Source organism: Ambystoma mexicanum, chromosome 5p (genome assembly GCF_040938575.1).
Source record: "Ambystoma mexicanum isolate Mex_15411 chromosome 5p, UKY_AmexF1_1, whole genome shotgun sequence".
Classification (NCBI taxonomy): Eukaryota; Metazoa; Chordata; class Amphibia; order Caudata; family Ambystomatidae; genus Ambystoma; species Ambystoma mexicanum.
The window spans coordinates 838,070,948-838,087,208 of record NC_090930.1 but is presented as its reverse complement, the minus strand read 5'-3'; the positions used below and the strand labels follow the sequence as shown (position 1 = coordinate 838,087,208).

The 16,261-nt window shown below is 43.2% G+C and overlaps 1 protein-coding gene across 1 annotated transcript in view; it reads left to right on the top strand.

Annotated features, from left to right (window-relative positions):
* Window positions 1–16,261, top strand: part of AOAH (acyloxyacyl hydrolase) — a 1,097,690-nt gene that overhangs the window by 951,092 nt on the left and 130,337 nt on the right. The window contains exons 18-19 of the mRNA XM_069613263.1: window positions 4,702–4,761; window positions 6,614–6,710. Coding sequence (XP_069469364.1) covers window positions 4,702–4,761; window positions 6,614–6,710 — 157 coding nt within the window. The remainder of the gene's footprint in view (window positions 1–4,701; window positions 4,762–6,613; window positions 6,711–16,261) is intronic.

Genomic DNA, 16,261 nt, shown 5'->3' with positions numbered 1-16,261 from the left:
AGAGGTACTCTACCCTTTCTCACTTTCCCCCAGAGGCTCTCTGTCTCCAGAGCCCTGGTTCTCTCCACGTTGGACTATTGCACCAGCCTCTTCCTCAACCTCTCTTCTTCTGCCCTGCACCCTCTGCAGAACAGAACAGAACTGCAAGACTTATCCTTGGCCTCAAGCCCAGGACTGCATCTCTCCGGCGCTGAAATCCTTGCAATGGCTCCCTGTGGCTGCATGGATCAATTTCAAGACCCTTTGCATTGTTCACAAGGCTTTCTGGGGCCTGGGACCCTGCCTACTTGCAACGCTTCCTCCCTAAATACTGTCCCTCACAAGCCCTCCGCTCATCTACCTCCAAACTTCTGTGAGTGAGCCGGGTTCTCCAAGCAGAGATTTGGTGGGAGATCCTTATCCTCAGCAGGTGCCTCCCTCTGGAATAGCCTCCATGTCGCCCTACGTCTTGAGTAGGATCTCCAGAAAATCCGGAAACTCCTCAAGATCTTCCTCTTCTCCTCTTCCTTCTCTCTGCCTCTACCCTGCTAACCTAGTTCTTTGTCCTTCCTTCTCTCCCTTCTATTCCTTACAGCATGCTGACTGGCCGCCTGGTGTACCTCAGAGTCTCACTTGTCCCCGGCACCCCTGCGAGTCCTCTCTCCCACTTGCCCCTAGCCCTACATCTCACCCACACTCAACGCACCGATAAATTAACCCTAGAGAGTGGCTCTCTCTGCACTTACCTCAGTCTCAACCAACCGGGTGCACTTGACCCTCCCCTCCTTATGACCCTCTGTGCACTTGCTCGATCCGTACACACCACGCATGAAGATCGTCTGTCTGTTTCCCCTGTTTTCACCCGTAATTGTACTGTTAAAATTGCAGAATCGCCATCAGGCCTATTTGCTATATCCCACACTGTTAAATGTATTTCATGCACTTACTCTGCCTATGCAGTCTATTATCGTCTCAGATTTTCAAGGGCTTTGAGCGACTGTTGTTTTTTCCCCCATGTTCCCACCCTCCTTGAGCACTTTGAAACGCTTACCTGTGTATAAGCGCTATATGAATAAACAATGCGATACCATACAGATAAAGGCTTTAACTAGTGAATGGGCTGTAATGCATTCTCCACCTAGCACACCCTCTGGTGCGAAATGAACCCTTGCTCATCTGGTTCTCTTCTATGCCCTATATAATAATTTGGGGAGATATTATCTCCTTAATCTCTTGAGTTTTAGTCTTAGTCATTGGAAACCCGCCTTTTACTGCTACACTCAGATGAAACCAGTGCGTTGAAATGTCCCTGTTTTTTACAGTCTGCATGGAAAGGAAGAGCTATTTTTTCCTAAAGTATTCCGGTATTTTGAATGTGATTATTGTGAACTGTTTTTAATGTATTTTAGTGCTATTTCAGTCACAGGGTCTTTCGTGGATGCTGTCCTACGATGATGCTGTGTTATAAATATTTTGTGTGTATGTGGTTATATTTTTTAATGTGTTTGACTATGCTGTTTTATAGATTGTTTCAAATATTTTTAAAATATTTATTTTTATTGTATTGTAAGCAATGTAACACAAAACAAATACAGCACAATAAAACGAACAAGAGGTGGTCTGCCATAAGTTTATAAATCAAGGGGTTGCTCATAACAGATTAACAAATCGAGAAGACTTTTTATTTGATGAATTCAGGGAAGAGGAAAGTCTTAAATTGTTTCCTAAATGAGAGGAAGTTCGAGTCAGATCTCATGTGGCAGGTAATCAAAGTAGGTGCAAGAAATTGAATAGACCTGCCACCCGCTCGGGTCTGTTTGATGCGTTTATTGGATAGTAACTGCCAGGAACATGAGCCCAATGTGCGAGTAGACCGCTGCCAGGGAGTCATAAACACTACCCAGTTTCTTTTACATAGTTGGGGTGGCCAGTAAGAGTAACTCTGTTTTCTGGTCATTTAGACAGAGCCAGTTGTCCTTCATCCAGCCACTGACCATATTGAATGCATCATTAATCATGCAGGTGTCATCAATCTTGCCAGACAACGTGAACGGCAGCTGGGTGTCATCAGAATAGTTTTGAAAAGTGATTTGTTTCTCCAACAGTAAGCCATGAAGTGACTTGATGTATAAGTTAAATAGCAGGGGGGATAGGCAGGCTTGCGTGGGCATTTGAAGATGATTGGCCGAAACCACCTTGACCGATCTACCTCGTAGAAAGGAATTGATCCAGCTGAAGGACTGTTGGCTCAAACTAAACTCATTAAACAGGTGCGTCATCAGTATGTCATGATCCAAAACATCAAAGGCGGCTGACAGATCTAGGAACATCAGTAGCCCTACTTTGTCTTCATCAAGAATGGCCAGTATATTAAATTGGATATTGAGCATAGATGTTTCTTTGTGAATAGGCTGAAATCCAGGTTGATATATTCCAAGTAAAATGTTTGAGGTGACAAAGTGCTGAAATTGCGATTAAGCTATTGTATTTAGAATTTTCAGGAGGAAGCTCACATGTGTAATAGGGAGGTAATTCGCAGGGTCATCCGGTTAAGTGAGGCCTTTTTAATAGTAGGTGTAATACAAGTGTCCTTTAGAGAATCCAGCATGAAACAGAGATGGTTTCATTTATGATTGCGATAATTGCTTTAATCAAGTACAGGGAACATCCTTTAATAATCTTCCCATGACACATGTCACTCGCACAATTAGTGGCTTTCAATCCTTGTATAATTTTCCCCACTTCAGTAATCGATACAGGTCGGAAAGAGAATTTGGGAGACAAGACCAAATCTTTTTTGGATAAATCTTCAAGATGTTGAATCTCTTTCGACAATTGACTTGTTGGCAGTTTAGCTTCAATGGCATCTCTGATCTTTTGGATTTTGCACACAAAATGGTCCATATATCCATTGCCCTACTTAGGAGATGTAAGGGGGCTGGTAGAAGCAACGTGCCCTTTCCCTATGTTGTACAATAGGTTGAACACTTCTCGAGAAGAGTTGGCTGTTGTAGAGATGTTTGTGTTGTAAAACTCGTTCTCTGTGGTTAATAGGCCCGCTTTGTATTGAGCTTGTGCAATAGCTCATTCTTGCGTGTGTAGACCTTCAGAAATGTATTAAATTGGTAATGTCAACAAATAGATTTTTCTGTGGTCTGACCGTCTTGGGCCTAATAGGTGAGATGACGTCCAACGAGTCTTTCTAAGAAGAGTGATAGCAATTGACTTCTTGTTCCAGCGTTTTTGCTAGGAAGAAATCTTCCTGTAAATCCGAAATAAACTGAATTGAACTAGTGCTGCACTTTAATCATAACATTGATCAGTTAATGAGTAAATCACTGGAGCAGCCCTCACGTCACTAGAGTCAGTCAGGGCTTGGGCTCAATGACCACTAGGACTGCCTACTTACTAAATCTCTCTAACTCCAATGGTAAGGCTCCATGCAAGCACTGTGTGCTACTAGATTAGGGGCTGCACAGTTGGCCGATCTGTAAATTGGATATATATAATCTCCATCTGTCATTATAAGCAGGTTCCACAGGACAGGCTAAGAGCGACCTCTCCCTACAGAGGATCCATGTAAAACAGCACAATCTGCTTCCTGTTCACCTCACAGCAGACATACTTTGATGTCACTCCCATTCTCACACAACCCGCAGAAGTAAGCTGGCTATTATACTACTTCTACATCCCACCGGCACACACAGGCAGTTTCTGGGGTTAGCCAAGCTACTACTAGAAACCCAAAAAAAGAACAGAATAAAAGAAAGTGTTATCACTGTCTATATGTGTCTATTAAGCCTGTGCTCTGTTCTGGAGGCCGCATTATCATGAAGAAGGAGAGGAAGAACAGAAGAGAGCTACACACAGTAAAAGGGTAGAGCCCGAAAAGTATGAGGAAAAATGAGGGAAACGCTTTAACCAGAACTCTAGCTCTCACCATAATACACAACATTAGCCATTCACATAGGACACATTCCAACCACGCACCTTTCCACCACTGCACGCAGACCATGGGCCTCATTACGACCCAGGCGGAGGACCATGGTGCTATTAGCACCATGGTCCATGCCGGTGGCCGCCATGGTGGAATGGGGAATTATCACCCCATTCCGAGGTTGGCGAGGCGGTAATTCCCCATGCCGCCATGGCCCTTCCCCATTCCCATTTTTGCCCCATAGGGCTCAATGGGAATGGGGAAGGTGCTAAGTACGGTGCCGCAAATTGCGGCACCGCACTTAGCACCAAGGTCCCTTTGGGGGTCCCTACTTTAACGGCTGATAAAACCAACCGTTAAGGTCGGGTCCCTCAAAGGGGCCTCGTAAATAGGCACTAATAGGTTAACGGCGCTACAGCCTTTTACGGCGCCGTTAACACATTAGTGCCTGTGTTGTAATGAGGCCCCATGGTCTTCCCAGAACCATGCAGTAATGCAACTTCAGCACGATAACAGTTCTAAGAGGCCATACCAAGCGCTGTACAAGTACCATTTTACAAAAGTGGACAATGTATTAATTGAAGGAAAAGATAGTGTAGTATAGGTCAATCGGGGGCATTAACATACCGCAGGCGTATAGCTTCACCACATGAGGAGGAGGGGAGCCTTTTCCTGTGGAGATTCGGTTTTAGAACCAGATGACTTGGATAACCTGTAGTATAAATTCTCTTTTTTGGGAATTTACTTCAATTTTTCAACCAGCAATGTATTTTCTCCAATCACAGATCAATTCTTGCCAAGGATGGATGTCTGCAAATGAAACCCTGCGAAATCTCACTTCCGAGGTAAGATTGCTAACATTGCCTCTATGTATTGACACAGTGAAAGACTTGCGTTGCAGCTGACACAAAAGGTTGCAGTGGGCAGGGCATGTACTTTCCAGTATTTTTACAGCAAATGCAAAGGAAATCGAGAACGTAGAAAAGAAAGTTTCTTGGATTATTGTTATGTGCCCTTGTTTTGTGTCCCAAATGTTAGTGCTGCAGAAGTAGCTCCAGTGAGTTCCATGGATTCATTCAAACCACCAAAAGCACTTCCATTCGGTCCCTGATCCCGCCCTTGTCCCCAGAAATTGTTCAGCACTACTTTGCTTGCTGGTTAGGTTCACACTTCATATCTTCCTATGCATAAAGGCATACATACATTCAAAGGGCCTCCTGTCTATCATGAGGCCTAAAATGCACGTGTGGAACATGCAGAATACATATTTGCAGGACACATTGGCACATTGTCGCACATTGTCACACATTGACCACAGGCCGCACATATTCGGGCCACGTGTGGTTACATCACCAAATTGCTCAACCACATACGCCCCTACATTTCCATCAGCAGTAGGTCCCTACTAGGCACGACACTAGTGAACTCTTGATTGGACTACTGCAACAGCCTTCTGCTTGGTATGTCCCAAGCCAACACCAAAGAGATCCAAGTCACCCAAAGCGGCGCTGTTTGTGCTTTTCATGGTCGCTCTCGATGAGACCACATAATCAGCGCCAGGAGGGACCTTCACTGGCTCCCCATAAAGACCAGAATTTCACAGAAGCTCCTTTCCTTTGCCTACAGATGTTGAACAACGCGGCTCCCAAATATCTCACAGACCGCCTTAAAGCAAGCCGACCAAGCGTAACTTGCAGTCTCAAGACTAGTTCAAGCTGATGCAACCCAGGTTTAAGCTGGTCAGATTTGGCGGCACTAGCTTCGACACCCAGGCACCCTCAGTGTGGAATAGTCTTTCTATTATTTATATCCCACACTGTGTGCTTAACAGCGTGGTTTCAATTGATTGTGATATAGAAACATTGTGCTTTACCTGTTTTAACCTGTCTTGAGTCAGTTTGGTTTCTTCCCTTACTACATTCCAGCAGGCGGACAGGCATATGTAAACATGGATATGTTTTATTAACTATGACTTCTGAATGAAATTAAAGCAAAAGCATACATTTTTCGCCTTAAAAACACCTTAACACTACCAACTACTTGGGTTAACTGGCTCCTTAGAGGGGCTTATCAACCCTACCTAGTTGTAAAACTATATCAGGGATTTCATCCCCCCGGGAGTGCAGCTTTGGGTTACTGGTCGGCAACGTCCAGTGTTTGTTTTGTGTTCCTTTATCTGGATCCCGAGTGGCCTTGAGATCTTCCCAGCTGCACCTGAAGCACCTTTTACTAAACTACATACATTGTCTACAATTCCCCCAGCATTACAGACAGAAGCATTATTTCTTGACACTTTGTTGTGCCTTCCACTCCACATTTTGTCTAATGAACCTGTCAATGCCAAGACAGACATCCTGCTTCTTATCCCTAGATACCTCTTTAGAGCTAAGACTTACCTAGGGAGGATAGCTCAGGGGCAACATGCTTGGAAGCAAGACGACACAGAGCGACACAGGTTTGGTCCCCGGGTCCACGCTTAGAAACCTCTTGGTATTAAGCGCGTTATAAATAACATATCATAATATACCTCCCACAGGCGTGCGTTTAATTTTCTTTACATATTTACCTAAAATGCCAGGAACTTGGTCAATTTCTGTTATGAAGATGTCGGGTCTTTGGGGGTTGTGGGATTTGCAAAGGTAAATGGAGCAGATAGAGCAATCACTATAATGAAGACGCTCTTTTCTTTCTTCACAGAGGGCATCGAAACTATCCAGTGTGCTGAAAGAAATAGCAGCGTCTCAGAAATTCGACAACTTCGACATTCACTACTTGGACTACCCCCTTGGAAGAAGTAAGTGGTCCTCAAACTCCGGGAGCACTGTGTGTATTCCAGGTGTTCCAAGAGAGATACAACCTCATTACACAGCATAGTAGTGTATTACTAACTATGACGAAGTGTCAAGTCAATCCACCTGTCCAAGAGGGATTTTTAAACTGTCCTCCCTGTGTTGGAAAAATGTAATTGCAATAATTTTTATTTAAACAGATCGTTCCTTTGTGGTAAACCCTGCAGGTTGTTACGAATTGCGAATGTCCGACCTATTTGTTTAGCAGGAAACGTGGCTGACGACCCCGTTTCATGTGGATGGGTTCACTACAATTTATCGGCTATCTCTGCCCGAACCTAGGAGGCACCCCAAAGAGGGTCTATGTATAGGGGCAAAAAATGTGTACACACTCAGACAGTACCAGAGAACTAGGGAACACGAGAACCTACTTGTAGCGATCCTGGTGGGCTTCCCACATAGCCCAATAGATAACCATGTGCTAGGCATTTACGATACTCCGGGGGGAAATCCACTTGTAAACTCATTGAGGATGTCCTCGATACACTTCACTCATGGGTGCGACATAAGAAAAGGGGTGGTATCGTGTTGGCAGGGATTTAAATAAAACTGTTTGCAGGGCTTGCCTCTTCACACTGATGGGGGAGGGCCAATCTAGCATGGGATGCGATACAGATTGGCTACCATCTTGGCTGAGTTTGATTGGGTTCCGCTCCCCATTGTGGCGACAGGACAACGTATACTTGAACACATGGTATCTCCTTTTCTCTGATTGATTTCATATTTGAGAATGGAGTAATCAGTGATTTGGGCCCCGCTTTACAGACGAAAGCGGCGCGGATGAGTGACCATGTTACACTCGGAATTACCCTTCTAATTCCTGAAGGCAAGCCCAGGAAGATACTGAAATCAAACCCTATTGTGAATTTACAGGGGAATCACCTCTGTTGGTCTCACCTGAACATAAACAATTTAAATGAGGAAATAAAAAGCTGTGGAAATAATCGGGATGCGTAACTCACGAAGTAGGCATGGGACCTAAAACGTATGGTAACAAGGATAAGAGTGCATGACAAGAGGAACTAGACAGTCAAATTGAAGGGCAATAAACTGTGGGTCCACTTTGATGCTGCTATTGCAGACAAAAAAGTGCTTGACTAACATGGGGTGCCGAAAAGTGAAGAGGTGTCGAACAATGTCCCCAGTGAACATCAAGATCAGATTGCCGCAATAAAGCGGGCATATAGTCGTTGGCTTGGTAAATATCCCTACGAAGATACCACTGCAAAATGGAAGTATATTAACAGGATCATCCGAACACATGATTCAAAGAGATTCTAGTTCATGATTTGCACATCAGAAGTGGACAACTGACCTTAGAGGTCAGTCCCATCTCCACTGAGGATTGGGCTGCTCACGTAAAGAAAGACTACTGGTCACGGGAAGCCAGTTTCCCTTGCCTTAAGGACTGCCCGATGGTGGGTACATCTGTTTGGTACCAAGCTGCAGATCTTGAGGAGCTAATCAAAAAGATTAGGCCTTCTAGGGCTACAGGCACAGAAGGGCTCTCTAACATCGTACTAAAGCAAGATCCCATCACTTGGGCTGAGATTTTGAAAATGTTATCCTCCCGCATCTGCCAAACAGGAATTGTCCCCAGCTCATGGCGAGATTCAATCCTGATCCCGATTTACAAACAGGGTTTCAGGACAGACCCAGGCTGCTATAGACTACTGGCCATGCTGGATTGCAGCAACTAAAAATTAGCAAGCATCCTGCTCGACATGCTCACCCAGTGGTCAGATGAAAACCACCTCCTCGCTAAGCACCACTTCGGCTTCAGAAAGGGCTTTGCAACAAACCACGCCCTGTGGGTCCTTATGAATCTTATTTCTGATGCTCATAGGTACCCTGAAACTCTGTTATATGTCTGCTTTGTAGATTCCACCTCAGCTTTTGACACAGTTATTCAATCTATACTGTGGGATAAGCTGAATGGGTGGGGCCTCGATCCTTCACTTCTCTATTTCATTAGACAATTACACAATAAAACAACAGTGCAGGTTCGGTTATCCCAGGATGGAGCCCTAACACAGCCAATTGAGACAGATGTGGGCTTGTCAATACCGCTCCTTCAATAGCAAATTTTGACAATTTATTCTGAACTAACTTGGCTTCCTCAATTTTTCTGTTCTCCTCTTTCTTTTTATTCTTCTCTTGTAACAATCAGCAATGATGCTTGACAGTATCTCAGCCCATGGCTTCGCTTCCATTCCTACTTGTTTTTTCATTATCTCTGTACTTGTTCTGGCAATCCCTGACACAAAATATGATAGAATAGTGCCACTGTTTTTTCCCATGGTTCACGCGTCTCAAGCTGCCATCTCTCCTGAATATCCTGAATATAAGCAATAGGGTATTCATCTTCCTTCATTTTACTTGTCATAATTGCACCCATATCTGATGTATCTGGATTTTGTACCCTGAGAGCCCTCCTAACGTCTGCCCTGCATTTATTAAATGTCACTCCGTTATGCACTGCATTTTGTGCTGTCACACTCGCATATCCCGCTCGTCTCCAAATGTCATCAGCTCTCTCTCCAAGAATAGCTGCCAATAGACCTTTTATGTCCCCTATGGCTGATGTAGTTCCCCCTGTCATTTTCTATAATTCGTATATCCCCTTCCCAGCCCCCGAAGTCAAACTAGGTAAATTACATTTTAAGTTATCCTTACTCATCTGAGGCCATGGAATATATTGCGGTCTTGCCCCCTCTTCTCTAGCAAGGGGAACTGTGAGATCCCCATCCCATAACTGGATCCCATTATTAGTTTACCAAATGCAGGGGGTAATCGTTCCTATTTGTCTTCATGCTGGTAATGACCTTAACCTACTGACATAAGGTGGAGATTCTTCTCTCACACTACACGATCATCTTGGGGGAAATTCGGCATATGGTATAGGATCTGGTGTTCCAGATCCAACCATCTTACCTCCTTGTCCAGATTTGGACTTCCCAAGGGGACGCATGTACCCTCCCCTTCTATCTCATGACCTGACTCCCTTTCTTCGTCTGACATTGCTACACCCCAACTGGTGTGACTATCATCCTCCTCTTCTCTGTCTAAATGTAATCTACTCAATGACATTGCTCTTCGTTCATCACTAAACATGTTTTCTTCCTCATTCCATGGTTTTGGTATCAGGGATTGTTTGCCGCTCCCTTGAGTCCCATACTCGCTGTTCTGCCTCATTTGCTGATATATCACCTCTCTCCAATACTTTCTGCATCATATCTTTTCTCTTCCTGTGCTACTTTAGGAATTTCTTGAGTCATTTCTCTCATCAGGAAAACTTCACTTATCATGTCCCATCGTTCCTGTATTTCATCGCTCAGTCTTATTCGTTCTTTAAGAATGAGACTGGCATCAAGACCTCACTGCTTTCTATTTTGCTCTATTACTTGTACTTTACTTTGTTTTCACACAGCCCTTCTTGCCCTGTCTTCTTCTTGCTTTTGTGCTTCCCTTCTTTTTTCTTCCCTTCGTTCTTCTTCTTCTTTCCTTCTCTGTAATCTTTTTTCCTTCACTCTTTGTATGCCTCTTCTTGCTTCCTCTCTCATTCTTTCTCGCCCATCCCTTTCTCCTATTTCTTTCTTCTGACTGTCATACTTCCTTTGTTCCTCTGCCCGGTTTTCGTCTTTCTCTTGCTCTTCTCTATATATTTTTTCCCGTCGTTCCTTGCTTTCCCTCCCTTGCTCATCCTCCCTCAACCGCTTTTCTCATTCCCTATCCTTCTTTTCTTGCTCGTCTTTGTCTTCCTTTTGTCTAACCTCCTTGATGCTTTTCCCTTCTAACTTGAGTAATATCTGTCCTCCCATCCATACGTTCTGTACAAGCGTTACCTCATCGGCCATATCCTTTTCTCCTTTCCATCTCTTAATTTGTCTGTCTATATCTGTTGATATATTTGATCTCTCACCTCTTTCTTCTTTATCTCGTATGAATTTACAGGCCTCTTTCTTTCTTTTACTCTCTTCTGGACTGTCATCGCTACTATAAGCGGGGGGTTCATATGTCGGGTTACTATACCCCATCGCTGCTGCTTTTAATTCTTTTAAAGGATAAACTCCTGTCTCCTCTGCATCTATGCTCTTAGTCTTGGGTGAAGTAAGAGGAGCTGGTGGGTCGATGCCCTCCCCTTTATACTGATTAGGCATCCTCTCCTCCAACAATGGATCCTCTTTCTCCTGTTGGTACATTTGCCAAAGTTCTAAAACTGGCAGTCTTTTCATTAATTCATTTTCTGTGTACGCAGCGTACCCATATGTGATCATGTGTTGTAATACTGCCTTTGATAACGATCCTCCTTGCTGCCATGGCATGAACATTTTGTCCGCTGTGCCCTTTACCCATTCTGCACTGTACTGTTTAAGCTTGGGCGCATGACGGGGTAATTTACAAAGGTGCATATGAGGTATGTCCTCCATAATGACAAGTCACAATTAACTGTCGATACTTACCAGGTCATTAACTTGTTTATATTTAATGAATCTCTACTTATCTCAAGGCTTATTGCTCAACACTTTTCATCTTAAAAACAATAAATATAAGCAAGCACCATCAATCGCAGCTCAATCCTCTTTTGTTACAACAACCTACCTGTCTTCTGACTGGCGCCAATCGTTTTCTACACTTAACTCAAACCAACTTCACTTCCAACCTTCACAATTTATCACTTCTCAGAACTTCATACATCAGATAACACTCAAAGTAATAACACAATACACATTAATAATCCCTGTGATCACCTTCTCTTTTCCCTAAAATAATTTATAGTAAGAGGTATTCTTTCCTCGCCTCCAATTATATTACCTAATACAAAGTTTAAGACGTCACCTTCCACCGTCCTGACTGTGTAAATTCTCTCTCTTAATATTCCGACTGGAATTTGAGACGTCTTCTTCTATCTCCCTTGAAATAGGATTACCTAGGCGTTCCTTTATCCATACAAAATTTCCCATTACCCATAAATATCACAATCTCGCTCCTTTATATTGCCATTTCCCTTAGCCTACTTACATCTGTTTAATCAACTTGAGGCCTTTAGTATCGACTCCTCCTCCAGTCTAACAACTTTGCCTTCTGTCCGTGGAGCGCCCGTGGAAACCAAGCAGAGATTTCTTCAAAGAGGGACCTGCCCACCGTCTCGATTCTTCTTGCAAGTTTATTTCTATCAGCCGCTCTCCACAGGAAACTCCACGATCTTCCAGCTAATGGCAGAGGATGTCAGATCGTTCGAAACTCTGAAGCCAAACTAGTTTAGATCTGCAACCATCCACACCGCTACCACATGAGCTTATGACCCCTGGAACATGTATCTATGGTTGGATGGGATTACACCAGAATAATTCTGAGTCCAAATAACTGGACAAACTGAAGAAGATTGCAAGTTGCTGTTTAATTAACAATTATCTAAACCAGGGAGGGTACAACGAACATCAACGGACGTACGCTCAGTCTCTCAGCAATTTGCACAAAAAATACAATTACATACTTCTTTATGCGTCAAGGGTTGGGATTGGTTAAGGGACACATCTAGATATACAATCATATAGGAGCTAGGTTTGTTATTGTCAGCCAAATATCAGGTGGACAATTTATGCATACCTCTTCACATGTGTCATTTTAAGAAAAATCAGTTACACAGTGGTTCATTGGTTTCTTAAGCTGTAAGGTCCTTGGGTTTACTAACACAATTGGTTTGGCACGCTTGTGCAATGTCTGGAACATTCGGTTCAATTAGCAGCACGTACATCAAGGTCCAGGTGCAAGTAGATAGGACATGAGGCTGCCCTACCACCCAATTTGCCCAGCATCTCTCATCACCCATGCCCTCTGCCATGAAATTCTTTTTGTACTTGGCCTGCAGAGTATTCTCATTCTGGGAATGCAGCGGGAGTGAGGACACTCACCATCCTGCATGGAACTCCAACATATGTTCTGTGGAGTCGTTTTAGTGGTCTCACAATCTTTGTATTATTTATAGCCTACTTCCTTACAAAATGTGAACAAGTTTTGGATTGGTACATTAAGGAAGGCCACAGGCTTAAAGCCCATGGTGCTGGTTCTTGTGTTAAGTACAATAAGTACGCTTCACTTTGGCTAAACCAAACCTACTGGATGTGTTTTTCCTTTAGACACAAAGTATCTCAATAATCAATGTAATGCAATCTACATTTATCCCAGAACATGCCAACAGTGTAATGACAGTTTTTATGAAGTCCAACTAAGGCTTAGCAAAACCATTCAACTGAGGCAGTACAAGACTCCAGTATATGTCTGTACCACCTGAGTTCATGGTAGCGTATACAGAGCAGCCAGGCTTATCTTAGGAGGGATAGAGGGCTGTAGAGTCAGTACAAAAAAATTGTAACACAAATATGGTCCAAAAAAGCTATGTATTGTACATATAAATGGTTTATTTAAATACAAGTAGGCCCAGATAAATCTTGGGGGAAATAAATACTATCACAAATCATATAAACACATTATATAACACACAACACTATGCTTTAAAGTACACAGACCAAAACATAGACCTTATTTAGAAAACTAACAGTAGTCTAGGTTGGTCTAACCTTTTCATACACATTCAGTATAGGTCACACCTATTCTTGGGGAGTAAAAACCAATAGTTACTTTTAGATTACTTTCTGTAATACAAGGGTAGTAGACCCTAGCAGTTGTGCCGTGATGCTCAGCAAGAAATCACTTAGTAAACCAACTGGACAATATTATTCTCTGAATAGTGGAACACTTATTCTAGGAGCAGTAAAAACCTATAACTCTGATTTAGGATAGGATAACACAGTTATTCTAGGGGAGTTGGACATTGGGGTGTAATATACAATTACACTTACTTTTCAACTCAGTGGAACACACCCTCAAGATCAATAAGAACTGTTTAGACTAAATGAGCATTGCACCATAAATACCAAGGTCAGCTACACCAAAAGAAAACTTTTCAAGATTGGCACAGAGCTATTCTAGGCAGGTAAAACCTATATACTTTTAAAAGCAGCTATGAGCAATTTAAGGATCAGTATAACCTAAGACAGAATTATTCTGGACAGGCTAACCGCAAGTCAGGGGAAGCAAGACTCAATTGGGGACACTCATACATTTATATCCTAACAGGAATAGTACAGTGGAACCGCTAGCATTACTTTTGGGAAAATGGGGACCCAATTCACAGGTGAGTTAATCTACTTTCTGTTAGAATGGCAACACAGTTTCTTTTTTTCCTGTTTAGAAATTTTTATTAGGCTTTGTAATGGATAAATACAGGATATAATCATCAACAATTAACCATTATAATACTTGCTAACCAATAGTCCAAGATACACATTTAAGTTGAGTTAACAATTAAAAGGCACAACGTAGTATTTTAAGGTTACAATAAATGTAGAGAGGCAACACAGTTTCTAAGGAAAGTAAAACTTTATACTTTTCAGAATGGCAGAACATATTTAAGGTAAGTAACAACTTTACAGATACTTTTACAAGTGACACTTTCAAGGTAAGTAAGAACCAACTAACTCTTTTATAAGTAAACCTTTCAACACTTGTTTTACTTTTCAAGGCAGACCCCTTAAAGTGTCCAGCCCTTCCCAATTATCTTACATGATTTCTGTCAGAGGCAGAAGAGGGAACCTAGTGGTCTAGGAGCCGCTGTAGGCAGGGTGAGATAGGGGTCAGTTGCAGGCAAAGTCAGAGTTCCTGAGGAATGATGATAATGCTGTGTTATTCATATAGTGCCTTAATCTAGAGTGCTTATGAGACTGTTCAAACAAGTAAGTATTCTACTTTCAAAGTTAGTTGAGGCTCCAGGGACTTCAGAGAAGACACCCTAGGAGGATTCATGCAGCGGCCTGGGTGAACTGGAAGAGAGGTCTCCCAATCACAAGAAACATTCCAAAGCTACACAGGAATCACAAGCGACTTAAGTTAAGTAAATACCCAATCCAGCACAGTACCTTAGCACGGAAAAAGAGCTCCAGTTAGAAGGCTTCAGGATCTGTAGCCAAAAACCCAGGCGCCGAATTACTTATCATGAAGACAGAAGACAAGACCCTGGATGAGCTTTTTCAGCAAGGATCAACGTAGAATCTCCTGGCAAGAGTGTCTTCATGGCTGGATGTGGCTCTGTGGTTTTGGCGCCCTTTTCAGGAGCCAGAAGAAGACTGAATATCGCCAGTTGGATTCTCCTCCTTTGCCAGGTCCAGCACTCTGGTTAGGGGACTTTTCAGACTCGATTCACATCTCTGGAGATCCAGCAGAATGCCCACAAAGCTTCAGCAAGATTCGGAATTTGGAAGACAGTGCACTGCACAATGGCTTGAGGTCCCAGTGTATTGGGGTATTGCAGCCCCGCAAGGCCGCAGCACTATGTGGGGTGGCTCAAAATGCAGGACTTCTTTTTTCTAGTGGGTCTCACCAGGCTCTGGGTCGTCATTTGCAGGGTTCCCAATTTGATTGGAAGGAAGGGTAATAGTAGGGTCCAGTTACGCAGCAGGCTCTTCGGTTGCTGGAAATCGTCTCAGCCATGTTTTCTTCATCATCCTCTTTGGTTTTGGTTCCAGTGGTCGACTACCTCTTCAAACTCCAGGATCTGACTTTTATGCAGGAACCCAGCCAATCAAACAGCCATACAGCATTCAAACCTGGGGGTTGGTAGTCCTTACAGAACAGCTAGCCTTCCAGTTTGAACTGAATTCTTGCAGTCAGGGTGGGAGACAAAGGGCTGCAGAGTTTTGGACTCCTCCCTCGCTTCCTGCATTCAAAGATACTCTGGAGCCTGGGCGGGGAATCCACGGCATTCCTGCCAAAGATAAAGTAAACACAATGGATTTTCCCACCCTAGATGTCAGGTTAAGGAACAAGAAAGGCCAAGGAACACTGAAATCGTGAACAAAGTAGACAGGAGCCATTTTGGTAAAATGTGCACCCATGGGTGACTTTACCGGGGCTGTGGAAACAGCCTGCGGTAAAGGTGCACCGAATTAGTTAAAAGGTTCACTGCCAACAGCCATTAAAGGTAAGCTCATCTCTGCAAAATAACTGTTAGCTAAACAGAGAAAGGGGATACATTGTATCTCCCCAGCACTTCACATAAGGTGGGGTGTGCTGGTTTCACCAAATAAAATGTAAAAGCGATCCAAAGGTCCTTTCTACCCTTGGGAACTGTAGTTCTCACAAGGTTAGCCAAAGAAAAAAGGCGAGTCCCAAGGGCAACCCTGCAACAATAGGCAGTGTGAGCCAAAAGATGTCAAGAGGATAATTTAAAAAAGACACTATGGAGAGTCTCTTAAAAATGACACCCATAAAAAGAGTAAAAGATTCTGTGAGTGTGGAAAAAAGATTCCCACTCACTGGGGTATAGGGAAAAATAATCCACCAGTAAAGCAAAAAGTTCTCAGGATGACACAGGTCAGGAAGATTGCTATGAAAATCTTGCCTAACACAACACATTTGTCTTGGAAGCAAGACAACG